The sequence below is a fragment of the Enhydra lutris genome, unplaced genomic scaffold (genome assembly GCF_002288905.1).
Source record: "Enhydra lutris kenyoni isolate GAN:26980312 unplaced genomic scaffold, ASM228890v2 scaffoldscaffold40, whole genome shotgun sequence".
Classification (NCBI taxonomy): Eukaryota; Metazoa; Chordata; class Mammalia; order Carnivora; family Mustelidae; genus Enhydra; species Enhydra lutris.
In genome coordinates, this window is record NW_019154124.1 from 1,817,340 (window position 1) to 1,831,388 (window position 14,049).

The following is a 14,049-nucleotide window of genomic DNA, read 5'->3' on the forward strand; positions in this document are numbered from 1 at the left end:
CGAGAGAGATCACAAGTAGGCAGAGAGGCAGGCAGAGAGAGGAGGAAGCAGGCTCACTGCCGAGCAGAGAGCCCGATGCGGGGCTCGATCCCACGACCCTGAGATCATGACCTGAGCTGAAGGCAGAGGCTTAACCCACTGAGCCACCCAGGTGCCCCCCAGATGATGTCTTTGAGAAACAAACAAAAGCGTGGTATGGTTGGAGCATCAATTCTGGGAAATGACAGTGATCGAGCAGGAGTAGGGTTCTGGAAGGAATAGATCGGGAAGGAATCAGCTAAGGAATTTGGGCTTTTTCTGAGGACAAGTGAGTGCCATTGAAGGTGGGTGATGCTCAGACTCACCCCATTTCCTTTTCAGATTTCAGTCTCCCATCGCACCGGACACACAGATTTTCCAAGAGACTATTGGGGACAGCTTCAGCATTGCCATCGTTGGCTTTGTGGTGGCCTTCTCCGTGGCCAGTGTCTACTCCCTCAAATACGATTATCCGATCGATGGCAATCAAGTAAGTTTACAACCTGGGCTGGGCCTCTTTAGGCAACTTCAAGTAATACTTTGTGGACATCATACCAGCGCAGTGCCATTTCTAAAAAAGATTCCTCTTTGTTCTCCTGCCAGGAGTTAATAGCCTTGGGACTGAGTAACATATTCAGTGGATCATTCAAAGGCTTTGCTGGGAGTACCGCCCTCTCCAGATCGGGGGTTCAGGAGAGCACTGGGGGCAAAACACAGGTAGTTGAGGGTCTTCAATGCAGGGGTTGTCCTGGCGTTGGGACCCGACTGGCGACTCCAAGCTGGGGGGGGGATGCTGATTTTGTAATGACAATCTTTTCATCTTTACAGATTGCTGGGATTCTCTCTGCTATCATCGTGCTGATTGTCATCTTAGCCCTTGGATTTCTTCTGGAACCACTACAAAAGGTAACGCTCATCTCTCTTTGGGTTCTCTCTCTTTCTCGGCTTCGGGTGATGATGAATCAAGGACCCTGGCTCTTCCATTCTGGAAGTGCAAACCAGACAGGAAAATGCGGGAACTGCAAATTCTCAAGTACACTTCCTGGCCCATAGTCTGGGGCCAAAGTCTTCAGCAGCATTTTATGAATGCTAGGAATGCAAAAGCCCCAGCTCCCTTATCTGCTCCACTCTCCACATCTTTGTAAGCCCTGAAAATAATTAATGTTTAGACAGAAAGACGGCCAGGTGCTACAGCTTCAATGTGGATTGATGGAAGTGAAGATTCCCCTAGAGGCTGAGGTCATTGGGGCCTCTATCAAGTTCAGAGAGTGGTGCTACCAGCCGCACAACCCGTTCTCACGGATCCACCCTGCAATTTCCAGGGTTTGGTCGGACTCCAAGACCAACACTCTCAGGTTATAGGCTGGGGGGCCCTCCACACAGACCTCACACCGTCACCCTCTTGCTCCTTGGTCCATCTCTCCTGAACTGTGGTTTTTGAGGGTTTGGGTTCATGCTTTGTAAATGGCTGCAACCCTCCAATTAAAGAAGTAACAGTAGACCCTGGAAAACAAAGGATCTGTAGGAAACCAGACGACAGTAAATACCTCGTTTTCTGTGGAGGTGATGTAATTTTGAGGTGCTCCACGGAACATTGGTCCTTACGTCCTGGAGACCTCCTTCTAATCCAGGCTCTGCCTCTTTTTCTCTGTGTGCTTTTAGGCAAATTACTGAACCTCTCTGAACTTCACGTTCTCCATTTGTAAAAATAGGGAGGAAAACAGCACTTGCCTCACAGAGTTGCTGTGAAAACTAAATGAAATAATGCACATTAAGGACTTGCACGGGACAAGCATTTAATAAATGTAGCCATTATTGTTAGTATACTTATTACATTGTTATTATTCTACAAACATTATATTATATTTCTCACTACAAAGGGCATAGAGATTGGACACAGCCCATAGTGTTTCTTGGTTGATATCTAAGCCTTTTTCCTTGCTGGTTGGTAGCTAGAAAGTGAATCTGGTCCCAGGTTTCTAGACTAACAGTGTGGTCGTCCGAAAGAGCCTCACTGGCCAACTTTGTCTTCAAGCCATGCAGAGTACTCACTGCCAAGAATATGTGTTCTCTACAGTCTAGCCTACTGCTTTCCAAAGGAATGGCATTGAAGGAATCATGAAGTCTCCACCAAAGAAATAGAATGTCTATCTCAGTAAAATTAAGTGCACACGCAACCCCCCTATTAGAGAATTCTACCCTATCGTGCTTCTTCCCAAGGGTACCCTTGGGCTCTACATTGCCCATGTTGACTTGGCCAACCTCAAGAAGTCATGCCAGTTAAAAACCTATTTCTGTCATGAATAAAGCACACCCCAGGACATTGCCCGTGTTGTGAGTCAAAGCCCCACTGACAAAGGATCCGTGTGATGAGTTCTACTTAGGCCATTGTATCTGTAGTATCTGTTTGACCTGAATAGCTAGTTTGCTTCTCTTTGTCATGTGAACTATGCAAAATAACCCACAAGAAGAGCTGGTGATCAATGAGTGCTGATTAAGCGTCAGCAGTTGTCAGCATCTTTTAGAAGATTTTATTTATTTATTTGAGAGAGAGAGAGCGCACGCACAAGTGGGAGGGACAGTGGGAGAGGGAGAGAGAGAACCTCAAGCCACTTCCCGCTGAGCTTGGAACCCGACACAGGGCTCAATCCCAGGACCCAGATGTCAGGGCCTGAGCAGAAACCAGATGCTTAACCCACTGTGCCACCCAGGTGCCCCTGTTCTTATCATTTTATACCCATTTAATCCTTTACATCAAGTACAGTATGGAGACCTGATTCCTGATAAAAATTATCCCTTTTCCTTTCTGTGGCTTCTCAGTGCTCTGTAATCTTTACTCTTTAAAGGGCTCTCTTGTGTCTGTATTGCATTGAAAAATTTTAAAAATTTTTTCTCCGGGGAATACTGAACAGGTAAGGAAAAGACGCCTGATGGAAAGAGAAGGGGTAAGACTCCTCGGCAGTGGGCACCTGACATGCTCTATCCTCGGGTCCCCCAGCAGAGGGGCACAGCCTACAGTGCCTTGCGCACCCGCCTCACCCACCCAGCACAGCGGGGACGTCTTACAGTTGCTGCAGTGCGTGATCAGAACCAGGACAGGGACACTGGCACCGTGCTGTCAACAGACCCTACTCAGTTTTCACAATTTTGTAACTGGCATTCATTTGCGAACTAACTAGTTCTAACCAGTTAACCAGTACTTAACTAGCAACTTCCTTTTCAATGTCACACTCAGTCCGGAGTCTGCTTGAGATTCTCTCCCTCTTCCTCTGCCCCTCTCACATGCACATGTTCTCTCTCTCTCTCAAATAAATAAATAAATGCTTTGTAAAAAACATAAAAAATGGTTGAAGGCTGATCATCCTCAAAGGTTTGAATTATGATTCTGGGTGCTGCAAGTTCCCCAAGTTTTGTTTTTTTTTTTAAACAAAGAGCAACCCCTTCTCTCCACCTCCAATAAATAAACACACATTAGACTGTCTCTGATTGGGAAAGTTTCATTTCAGGCATCGGTCTTAAGATCTGCCTGCCTCTGTCCCAAGGTTCAGGCCAGTAAGTGCTTTCCTCTACCCAGAGCCTGGCATTGTCACCATGGTGGGGACAAATGCATCCCTGGGAATAGGTCAGAGTCTTAGGTCTGCTATGTCCTGCAGGGCACTAGACACCGGAAAAAGGGTGTGTTCTGGGCTGGGCTTGGAGGCCCTTTAAAGGACATGCTTATCTACAACCTTCACCCTTATTTCTGTATGACTTATTTATCTTTAAGTACATCTGCTGTTTATGTTTTTTTGCAGTCTGTCCTGGCGGCATTAGCACTTGGGAACTTGAAAGGAATGCTGATGCAGTTCACAGAGATACGAAGACTCTGGCGAAAGGATAAGTATGATTGTGTGAGTAGAGGTGGTATTTGAGAGAGAAATCAGAACAATATGCTGATTTCGGACTCCATGCTGAGCTGAGAACCCAACTGGGGCTCGATCTCACACCCATGATGTCCCTGTATGGAGTGGGGACCAAGAATCCAAGGCCAAACCAACCAACGATGCCACCCAGCTGCCCCTTCCTTTGCTATTTTTAAACTGCATACTCTAATGATCCCTCTTTGGGATTTTAATTTAAAAGGACAGGCCACTGGCAAGAAGGAGATGCTCCATGAAACACTAGTGGGATATGGTTGCTTCAGTTTTTCATTACATCGGATGTTTGTTTCCAGAGAATCTGCAACATTTTTCAATTCTGAACATTTCTTTTGGAAATACCCTATAAAGTCTCCCCCTGCTCTTGACATGCCTTGTGATGAGACGCAGAGTCCATAATTTTATCAGGATCAAAGTCTGGGGCATAAAAAGGTGGTTAACATATCCTATGGTACATAACGAGCATAAACTAATCAGCTGTATTGGTTTACTCTTGTTCCTGGTAGATGATTATTGGGGATTTTAACACCCTTTTGACATGCTGACATTCTTGTGCAGATAGTGGCCATTTATTAAATCAGCAGGCCACCAGTAAGAAATCAGGAGAAGCGCTGTCAGTTACTTTGCTGATTTTAACCAACAACTGTTGGTTCTACAGTTTTAATTGTGCCATATAGACTCAGTTACTTCCGTAACTGGGTCAGGACACACTCTCAGGGAGCCTGGGTGGCTCAGCTGGCTGAGTGTCTGCCTTTGGCTTGGTCGTGATCCCAGGGTCCTGGGATCGGGTTCCCTGCTCAGAAGTGAGTCTGCTTCTCCCTCTGCCTGCTGCTCCCTGCTTGTTCCCTCTCTCTCTTAAATAAATAAATAAAAATCTTTAATAAAAAAAAAGAAATGATCCCTTGAGGCAGGTCCCTTGTTCTGCACACTTCCAGCCTCTGCTTTGGCTCTAGAAGTTCATGCTTTCTCAAAGCTCTGGACCTAAGACACTGTGGTTGAGTCAGAGTAAATTGTAGTGCGTGTTGCCTTCTTTTCACAGCTAATTTGGATCATGACCTTCATCTTTGCCATTGTCCTGGGACTCGGTTTGGGCCTGGCAGCTAGCGTGGCGTTTCAGCTTCTGACCATTGTGTTCAGGACCCAATTGTGAGTGTTCGTCATGCTCTGCCTCCTTACAGACTTGGACCTTTCTGTGGGAGGGGGTCAAACATCACAGTTTCAGGGGAAAGTAGTTTAGTTGACAGGCATGCACATCTATCAAGACCGGCTGGTCCATTTTTCCTCCTCCTCAAGGCCTGAAGGGCCATAGACATGTCCTGACCTCAGAATTTCAGCCCAGGTCCCACCAGCTACTGATCTGTTCCCTGCTTTGCCACCAATTCAGAGAAATCATATGTACTGCAGAGTCTCTTTGCCCAGTGGAAACTGGAAGTCATTATCCTCTGAGCAGGTGTCATGTCTTTGCCATAGTCTTGCCAGACATGAAAATGGGTTCCAGAGAAGACTGTGGGATTCTCCACATCTAGTGGAGGGTTGTTCCTCTTTACGGGTTGCTGGATTGCTCTCCCATCTAAAAACGGGGCTGGGCTAGAGAACTTCTCAAAGGCCCCTGTCATCCAAAAAGTCCACAAAGACTAGTTAGCATTCTTGATTCTTAACAACCAGTCCAAACATCTTCCTGATTCTTAAATCTCTGCCATATAATGTCACCATTATAATGTCTCAGCCTATGTTGGATGGCATGATGTTACAGAGAAATAGGCTTCTTGGTGGCTCAGGAGTTCTAGGACAGAAGGTGGGGTGGTTAATGTTAATCTCTGGCTGATGGAACATATTTATGTTGAAGTGTTCCTGCCTCCTCTGATTTCGTCATCTTTTCATTCATTTCTCGGGGACCCATCAATCACAGAGACAGACCGAGTGGTTTAGGCAAAACATTGTGCTTCTCCATGCTCTCACCTGTACAACTGGATGATTGTATCAATTTCACTGAATAACTAGGATATTCTGAACCCAAAGAGCAAAAGCATATGCGAGCACTTTGTAAGCTGGAAGGTGGTAAATGGAAGGCGTTGTTCTAGGATAGGTAAAACAAGGTGCTTGCCCCCCAAGGTATCCAATGACATGATGATTCCCCAGCCTTTTACATTTTGAAAGTGAGCCTGCTCGTAGCCTTGATTTGCTAGGAGAAGTCGGTGTTAGCCTTACAGGCCTCACACACGCTCACAAGTGATTCACTTGGTGTCGATTTTCCCTGCAGTCCAAAATGCAGCACTCTGGCTAACGTGGGAAGGAGCAACATCTACAAGAATAAGAAGGATTACTCTGACGTAAGGAAGATCTGTTTTTTACTTTGACTTGCTGAAAGATATTAATATGAGTCCTGTGGGCCTGTCTCATGTTACTTCTCTGCCTTACAGATGTATGAGCCAGAAGGGGTGAAGATCTTCAGGTGTCCAGCCCCCATCTACTTCGCAAATATTCATTTCTTTAAACAGAAACTTATCGATGCTGTAAGGTTTTTTTTTTTTTTTTTTTTGGTTTTTTTTTTGGTAATTCCACCATATATCTAGGAATGAAATGTTTTCTCTGTAACCAGAGGGTGACTGATTTCACATATGTTGAAGTTGGATTGTGTTCATGTTTTTCTGTCCCGTGTTCCAGAGCAGGTAAAACTACTTTATAAGGTGTCTATTAATATGTTGGGAAATAAGGCCCTTTAGGATAAGGTTCAAAGCAGAGTCACCTTTTTTTTTTTAAGATTTTATTTATTTATTTGACAGAGAGAGTGATAGCACAAGAAGGGGGAGCAGTAGAGGGAGAGGGAGAAGCAGGCTCCCTGCTGAGTATGGGGCTCGATCCCAGAACCCTGGGATCATGACCTGAGCCAAAGGCAGATGCTTAACCACTGAGCCACCCAGAAGCCCCAGGTTTTTGAATGTTAGTAACAGCACACAGGCTGAGCAGACCAAAGTTGTTGACACAATGCTGTCACTGTTGTTGTTTGAACCACTTCTACGTTTTCTTACACATATTGTTATTATGTGCCCCAATCCCAACCCATCCCACTTAAAGTTATTAGAATTCTGTTACAGGATATTCAGCAGCATCCTATTCCACACTCTTGTAAGACAGCAATGGATTTTTCAGGTTGGCTTCAACCCGCTAAGAATTCTACGCAAGCGCAACAAAGCTTTGAAAAAAATCCGGAAGCTGCAGAAGAAAGGCCTGTTGCAAGCGACGCCAGTAAGTTTCTTTCTTTCTTTTTTTAATGGGAAAAATTATATTTTTGTATTTAACCATAAGTGAATTATCATTTCAACATGCACTGATTATTCCTGGAACCAACAAAACCTTAGCCCAGCGTGGACTACATATACATCTGACAATTTGTGTGACCAAATTATATAGCATTTTAGCAAAAATCTTGTAGGCCTCCTTTGTTTTTCCTAAGGGCCTCTCAAGTCCAGTGAGACTTTGATTATTTCCTAGGGATGAAACCAGTAAGTTTCTTGACCACATTTCTGGGTATTATAGCTAAAAGCGTATAAAATGTAGTTCAAGGTGTTGGTTCCATTCCTTTAAGTGAAATGCTGGATAAACCAGGTATGTCGGGCGTCAGTATTGTTTTTTTCAATGGCATCTTTGAGGGTCTCCTTAAAACTTTTGTTTTCCTGGGAAAACGTTGCTTCTCAGAAGGAAAGGGCTTGAGCTGACTTTGAATGTGAGCTTCAGAAACTCACTGGGTATTTTTGACACAGGCAATGTTTCTCTTGGTCAGAGCTATCAAGCGTAGTTCTTGTCTTCTCTTGCAGAAAGGGTTCATATGCACCAATGATGGCTTTAAAGATTCCGACGATGAGCTGGACAACAACGAGATAGAAGAACTGGACCAGCCAATCAACACCAGCGACCTGCCCTTCCAGATAGACTGGAATGCCGATCTTCCTCTCAACATGGTGGTCCCTAAAACCAGCCTGCATAGCCTTATTCTTGACTTTTCAGCAGTGTCATTTCTTGACATTTCTTCAATGAGGGGGCTCAAAACGGTAATTACTTTCTTTCTGAATGAACACAACCTATCAGTGGCCAAAGGTAAAAAGATATAGTTGAGGAAAGATGGTTCTTTAGATCATACACACTTACCCAGAAGCAAATCGTAATTTTAGGATAGTCCACACAGAGAGTGGGAGTGGATGTGGTGCGTTCACTGAGCTCTTTGAAAGAGCATTTCCCAGGAGGCTGGCATATAAATTTGAAGACAACCACACCCATATTTCTAACGTACGCTGAACTTGCCACTGCACAACTATGCCCACACTCCTATGAAATCCCAGCTCTGTAGGACCTTTAGATCCTGTGGGCACTGTATCGAAGTTGTCCTAAAATACAGAACATTTGGGATGATCTTCGACAAAGGTGGAATAGCAGATCCTTTTGTTTTGTCTTTATCCATTACAAACTGATGAAATTTCACTTTGCTATCCAAAACCTCTCCCTCACCCCCCATCACTCCCACCTCACCAAAAAAGGAGCTATGTGAAAGAATCGATGTCATGTGTGATTTAAAAATAGGACTAACAGCTTCAGGTTGTACTCTGTTTTCTTTCCATGGTTCTGTGAGCATTTCTAAAATAAACTGGTTTCCAACAGAGATACAGAGAGAGATTAAAGAAAATTTAAGACATTCCACATTTACCCCTCTTTTTCTGGGGTTGTCACAGACATCTGCCTACATAAGAACTGAGCTAAGATAAGGTCTATTAAATATGGGTGAACTGAATACAAAATTAGAAAACTGAATCGATTTTGTTTCCCTCAGACTTTAAAAAAAAAAAATCTTAACATCACAGAACTCTCAAAACTGCTTGCTTTTCCTTTTCTTCCAGTTGTTTTAGCTTTGGAGAAAACACACACATACACACATAACACACACACACACACAATTTGTTTCTGGTCCCAGCAGTATAGCACAAAGGACAGGGACTCTGCCTTATGTTTCTTTAAAGCCCTTATTCTTGGTTCAGTGCCTTGTAGAGGTTTGGTGTTTACTGATGATTGACAATGATTTTAATGATCATCTAAAATGATCAACAGTAACTCTTCTTATCTTATATGACCTCACTCACATCACTACTGGTATTCATTCTTAGCCTAGGACCTAGAAAACAAATCAAGATTCACTGGTGTTACTACATCCAGTCACTGTGGACAGGAATAATAAACAGGTTACAAGCCATAGGGTTTTGGGTTTTTCTACTTCTGTGCAGCAAGAAAGCTCTGGTCAAGGTCATCCCATAAAGGAATTGGTTTTCAGATTAAATCAGAGCCCATCTTGTGAGTGGAAACAGAAGATTTCCCCATCATACTTCCCACAGGAATGATCATTTTTAACTTCTTTCTGAAGAGGAGAGTTCTTTCCTTTGGATTTATTTCCTTCCACCACAGAGCCTTGTTATTAATTTTAGTGTCTCTTTATACCATTATCTCTTTTAAATGTAAATGTAAAAGGTTCTCTAAGCAACACAATATCCATAAGGCATAATTATGATCATTTTATGTTTCTGACAAGTAAAACTGTTTCCTAAGGAAGATCTACTTTCTTTTTAACAGATTCTACAAGACTTTATCAGGATCAATGTAGATGTGTATATTGTTGGAAGTGATGGTAAGTTGTTTTTATGTTCTGACAATCACTTCAGGCTCATGGCCAACTCTCAATGTAGACGGCCTCTCCAAAGTCTAGGTCTTGTTTATGATCTATTAATTATAATAATAATGTATATTAATATATACTAGTATATTAATATAGTAATTATATTATATATGACTTTATATGTATTCTCTTTATTAGGAAAATGGACTACAGTAAGTAACTGGTAGATAATAGGTCTAGCAATCCAGAACCAGAGCATATCACTGGTCTATGAGCATATGTCCTATTTTGGCAGAATCCCAATTTTGTATAAGCCATACTTGCTGCTATAATCATTAGCCAGGGAGATTAACTCACTAGGATTTTGCCTAAAGGAAAATGGATTGATTTTCTTCCTCATTGGAATCTTTTCTTTCTTATTAGGGCAGTAAATGTTTTCTTTTATTAGAAAGGTATCCTTTTGTTCCAGAAAACACCATACTAATAGTACGCTGGTATCGCACCATTGCGATCGCCAAACACCTTACCAAACATCAATGAACTGCATGTTTGCAAACGGAAATTCAGATCTCCAGTCTCAAGAAGAGACCTGTGGCTGAACAATTACTTCTTCCTGTTATTCTTTCTTTCCCACTCTTCAGACGATTTCATTGAGAAGCTTGCACAGTGTGACTTTTTTGACGATGAAGTCAAGGACTCAATCTTCTTCTTAACAATCCATGATGCTGTCTTGCACATTTGGATGACAAAGGACTACAATGGTTCAAAGTTTAATGCCAGTCAGGTACCAGCTCTTTGGTGACTTTCACATTTATATAAAAACCATCTGTACTTCAATTCCCCTTTCTTTTTCAACATTTTTTTTAATGTTCCTAACCCATGATTCTATTCTGGTTTTCTCAGGAAAAAGAAATGAAATTTGATTTTACCATAAATACAAATGGAGGATTACGTAATCGAGAATGTCAGGTAAGATTCTTCAACAATGTTAGCTGTATCTAGACATCACAACAACAGCAACAAAAAAGACTGAAAAGCAGTGAGGCCTCTTCCAGCAGGCTGCAGAAAGTCCAGCCCTTGTTTGAGCCACTGGGCCTCTTCCCTAGAAAACAGAAGCAATGCCAGTGTTCATAGGGACTTTGGGAGAAAAGAAACCCAGACCAGTACAAAAAAGATAGAAAATAGTGATACTAGGTCTCTATTAATGCAATATTGAGCATACAGAGAGAGAGATCTTTATGTTTTCAAAGTACTTACAACCAAGATGTTATTCTACTCTTATAACAATCCAGGAGGCAGAGAAAGTTTGGCTGTTTCCACTTACAGATGGATTAGTGATGGCGCTGAGAAGCTCATACTCACTTCCTGTTTCCCAGGTGCATGGGGAAGTCCCCACCACAGAGCCTAGGCCAGCAGTGAAAGTGAAGTTAAGCTCCTCTCCTTCCTTACTAGAAGGTGTCAAGTTCATTTAACTGGGTAGTTCTATTTCATTTTAGAACATTCATCTCTAGAATATTCAGTCCTTTAAGGGAGGGCTCCAGTCTGGGAAAAGCAGAATCACAAATCAAATTAGGTATCTGCTACAGGTCAGGTACATGGCAGGTGTGTCACATTCATTATCTCATCCTTACAACAATATGTGAAGAAAATATCATTTCATAAATGAGGAAATTAGGGAGGGCTCAGAGAGCTTAACTAATTTGCTTGAAGTCACACACCAACCAAAGTGACAATAACAGGATTTGAAGCAAGATCTGTCTGATGCCAAGCCCTGGGCTCTATTCACTATGGTACACTGGTTCTATCCTTTGGTGAAAGACTAATGGAATTAGGGATCCTGAGAAAGAATCTAAAGATTGCTTTCAAGTATGAGAGGTGGCTGATGGTATTTCTCTTATTTGAGGAAAGGTTTAAGAAGAAAAAAAAAAGGAATTTAGATTAGAAATGAAGATGTATCTAGAATAAGATAACCCTAGGTCCTTATTAAAACTTATGCCAAATAAGAAGAGTTCAATGAAAAAGCCATTCCAGAAGTTAGACAGGCCTGAATGAGAGCACATTCGCAGAAAGCACTAATCATGTTTTCCAGCCAGCCATGTTTTCCAGGGCTGGATTCTAGAGAAATCCACATGGGTCACCTTGCCTGAGCCCCCTCTAAGTAGAGCCTTACGAGAAATCCTCTCCCCAGTAGTTGGATTCAGAACTATCACCAAGTTGGAAAAGATAAAGTGTAGAAACCGAACGTATACCTAACGAGTCAAATCAAAGCTTCAGAACCAACCACCCAACAGAATGTAGTCAGGACCATCCTGTATCTGTCTCCACATATTAAAACAACAACAACAAAAATTTAACATGAACTCCTCACTACATTCCTTAGAGAAAGACAAATCAGGCAACCAGCAGTGACCCACATGGAAGCTGAATGTGCCCGGCCAGCACGCAGAGCCCCTTGGAGCTTGTGTGTCCACTGACACAGTTGTGAAGGGGGGTATTGCTACAACTGTTGTACTGTCATTTTGATTAAGTTAAATTAGGCCTTTGAAAGGTACACTTACATCACAACATGGTATCACATGGGTCTATGTTAACCAAGTAGCAGTGGAAGGTATGTGATCATTAAAATTCAAGACAAAAAATTTGTGGTTAACTCTGGTAAATTCTAGGTCTTCATTTTAGCAAGATGGACCACATTTGCTCTAAGATCAGATTATTGAAAGGGACACATCTTCTAAGACCAGAACTTTTAAGAACCAGAACTTTCTATCTTCTTCCAGGTACCAGTTGAAACAAAATTCTAACCAAAATATAATTCAGATGGATCCTCACCTGTAATATAAAGAACAACTTTATACCCAGGAAGTATTCATACATTGTATGAAGAACACTTTTACTTGACGGAATTATGTTTCAAACTTTGGAACGAAATTGTTCTAGCATGGTACATTTTTCACGTGTGTAGTAGAAAATTATGTAAATACTCTTAATTTTATATCTTGTAGGTTTATCAGAGGAAGAAAATGTTTTGTTTATATGTATTTTTATAGCACTGACAGATTCCCATCTAGGTCATGACCTTCATTCATAGGTTTTGCAGTGTATTTACAACACTGCTTTGACTCTTATAATTTATAGTTCATATGAATCTATTTCCATTTTTAAAAATTCCATTGTACAGTGGATATGTCTTGTTTTATTAAATTTCTTGTTAGTTTTCTGAAATATGCCTGCTGTGGGTCCCCTCTGTAATGGCCTGGCTAGAAACCTGACACACAAGAATCATCTGAAACCTTGCAATGACACTTAACTTTGCCCAGAGTTCCTGATTATCAATATAGCTTTTTAACGCACCCAACCACCTCCTACCCAGATCTAGACACAATCCTTCCAACACCAATATCTGTAACTGTAACTAGCTTTTAAGGCAAGTCCTTTCCTTCCACCTCTTAGTATGAGAATTGGATAAGCTAATGAAGATAGGAAATGAAAAAGCAAGAAGGTGGAAAGCAGAGAAAACATGACGGGTAACCAGCTCTTCCTGGTCTGAGAGGAAATCGAAGATAGTAGGACAAAGTCTGACTCTTCACGGCTGGTAATCTGGAACTCACAGGGCAGAGTATCAGCTCTAGAGCTCAATTTAGCTGGAGGATGAGATTCCGCACACGCGCTTCTCTTTTTTGCTGGCATTGTTCTTGATGCAAAGTTGTATTTATTTTATGTAATAGATAAATTTGTAACTTTGTAAAAAATAACTTTGTCAATGAGAAAAGTCTCAATCCTTTTAAACCTCACCTCTAAAGCTTTACTGTCAAAGTACCCTTCTATCATCTATTAGTGTCTTTACTGAGTCTATTAGACTTAAAATCAATGACAGTAAGGTAAAACAAATGTTTATTTACATAGCTACTCTTAAAAATTAGAATATAAGCACTCTTTGAAGGAACAGCTCTTAAATTTTTGAGTCATAGATACCTTACAGATTTTGATCCACCCCCACGGACTTTAGGGAACACACACACACACACACACACTATATAGGATTTATATACCATGCCTTTAACCCCATGAATGTCGAGTTAAGACCTCTTTGTAGAGGTCAGGGAGTGGAAATTGAGATCATAGGCCTGTTTCACTGATCATTTGGCTTGGGAATGGAGCAAAAGCCTGACGTAGGATTGTGGCTGATGTCTGCAACTTCCCAAATAAAGGGGCTCTTTATACGCTTCTTGCTAATCAAAGTTTTTAACATGGAGCACTCCAAGCATTGCACCCCCATTTCAATCTATTCAACTTTAACATCTTAGAGGTTCACTTATCCTCACACTTAAACATTTTCTTCTCTTAGGCTTCTAAGGTGGATATGCTTTTTTGGGTAATGGGAACACATGGGGTTGGGCCTCTCCTTACCTGACTCAGAGCGACTATTGAAAACTGGTACAAAAATCTGATCCCTGATTT

General features: G+C 41.8%; 1 protein-coding gene across 1 annotated transcript in view; it reads left to right on the forward strand.

Moving 5' to 3' along the window:
- LOC111155325 (solute carrier family 26 member 3) overlaps positions 1-12,392 on the forward strand; it is a 30,504-nt gene extending 18,112 nt beyond the window's left edge. Inside the window, exons 9-21 of the mRNA XM_022515466.1 lie at positions 361-508; positions 622-735; positions 847-924; positions 3,813-3,908; positions 4,975-5,081; positions 6,196-6,265; positions 6,356-6,448; positions 7,086-7,181; positions 7,751-7,984; positions 9,549-9,603; positions 10,233-10,375; positions 10,495-10,560; positions 12,369-12,392. Coding sequence (XP_022371174.1) covers positions 361-508; positions 622-735; positions 847-924; positions 3,813-3,908; positions 4,975-5,081; positions 6,196-6,265; positions 6,356-6,448; positions 7,086-7,181; positions 7,751-7,984; positions 9,549-9,603; positions 10,233-10,375; positions 10,495-10,560; positions 12,369-12,392 — 1,324 coding nt within the window. The remainder of the gene's footprint in view (positions 1-360; positions 509-621; positions 736-846; positions 925-3,812; positions 3,909-4,974; positions 5,082-6,195; positions 6,266-6,355; positions 6,449-7,085; positions 7,182-7,750; positions 7,985-9,548; positions 9,604-10,232; positions 10,376-10,494; positions 10,561-12,368) is intronic.
- The last annotated feature ends 1,657 nt before the right edge of the window (positions 12,393-14,049 follow it).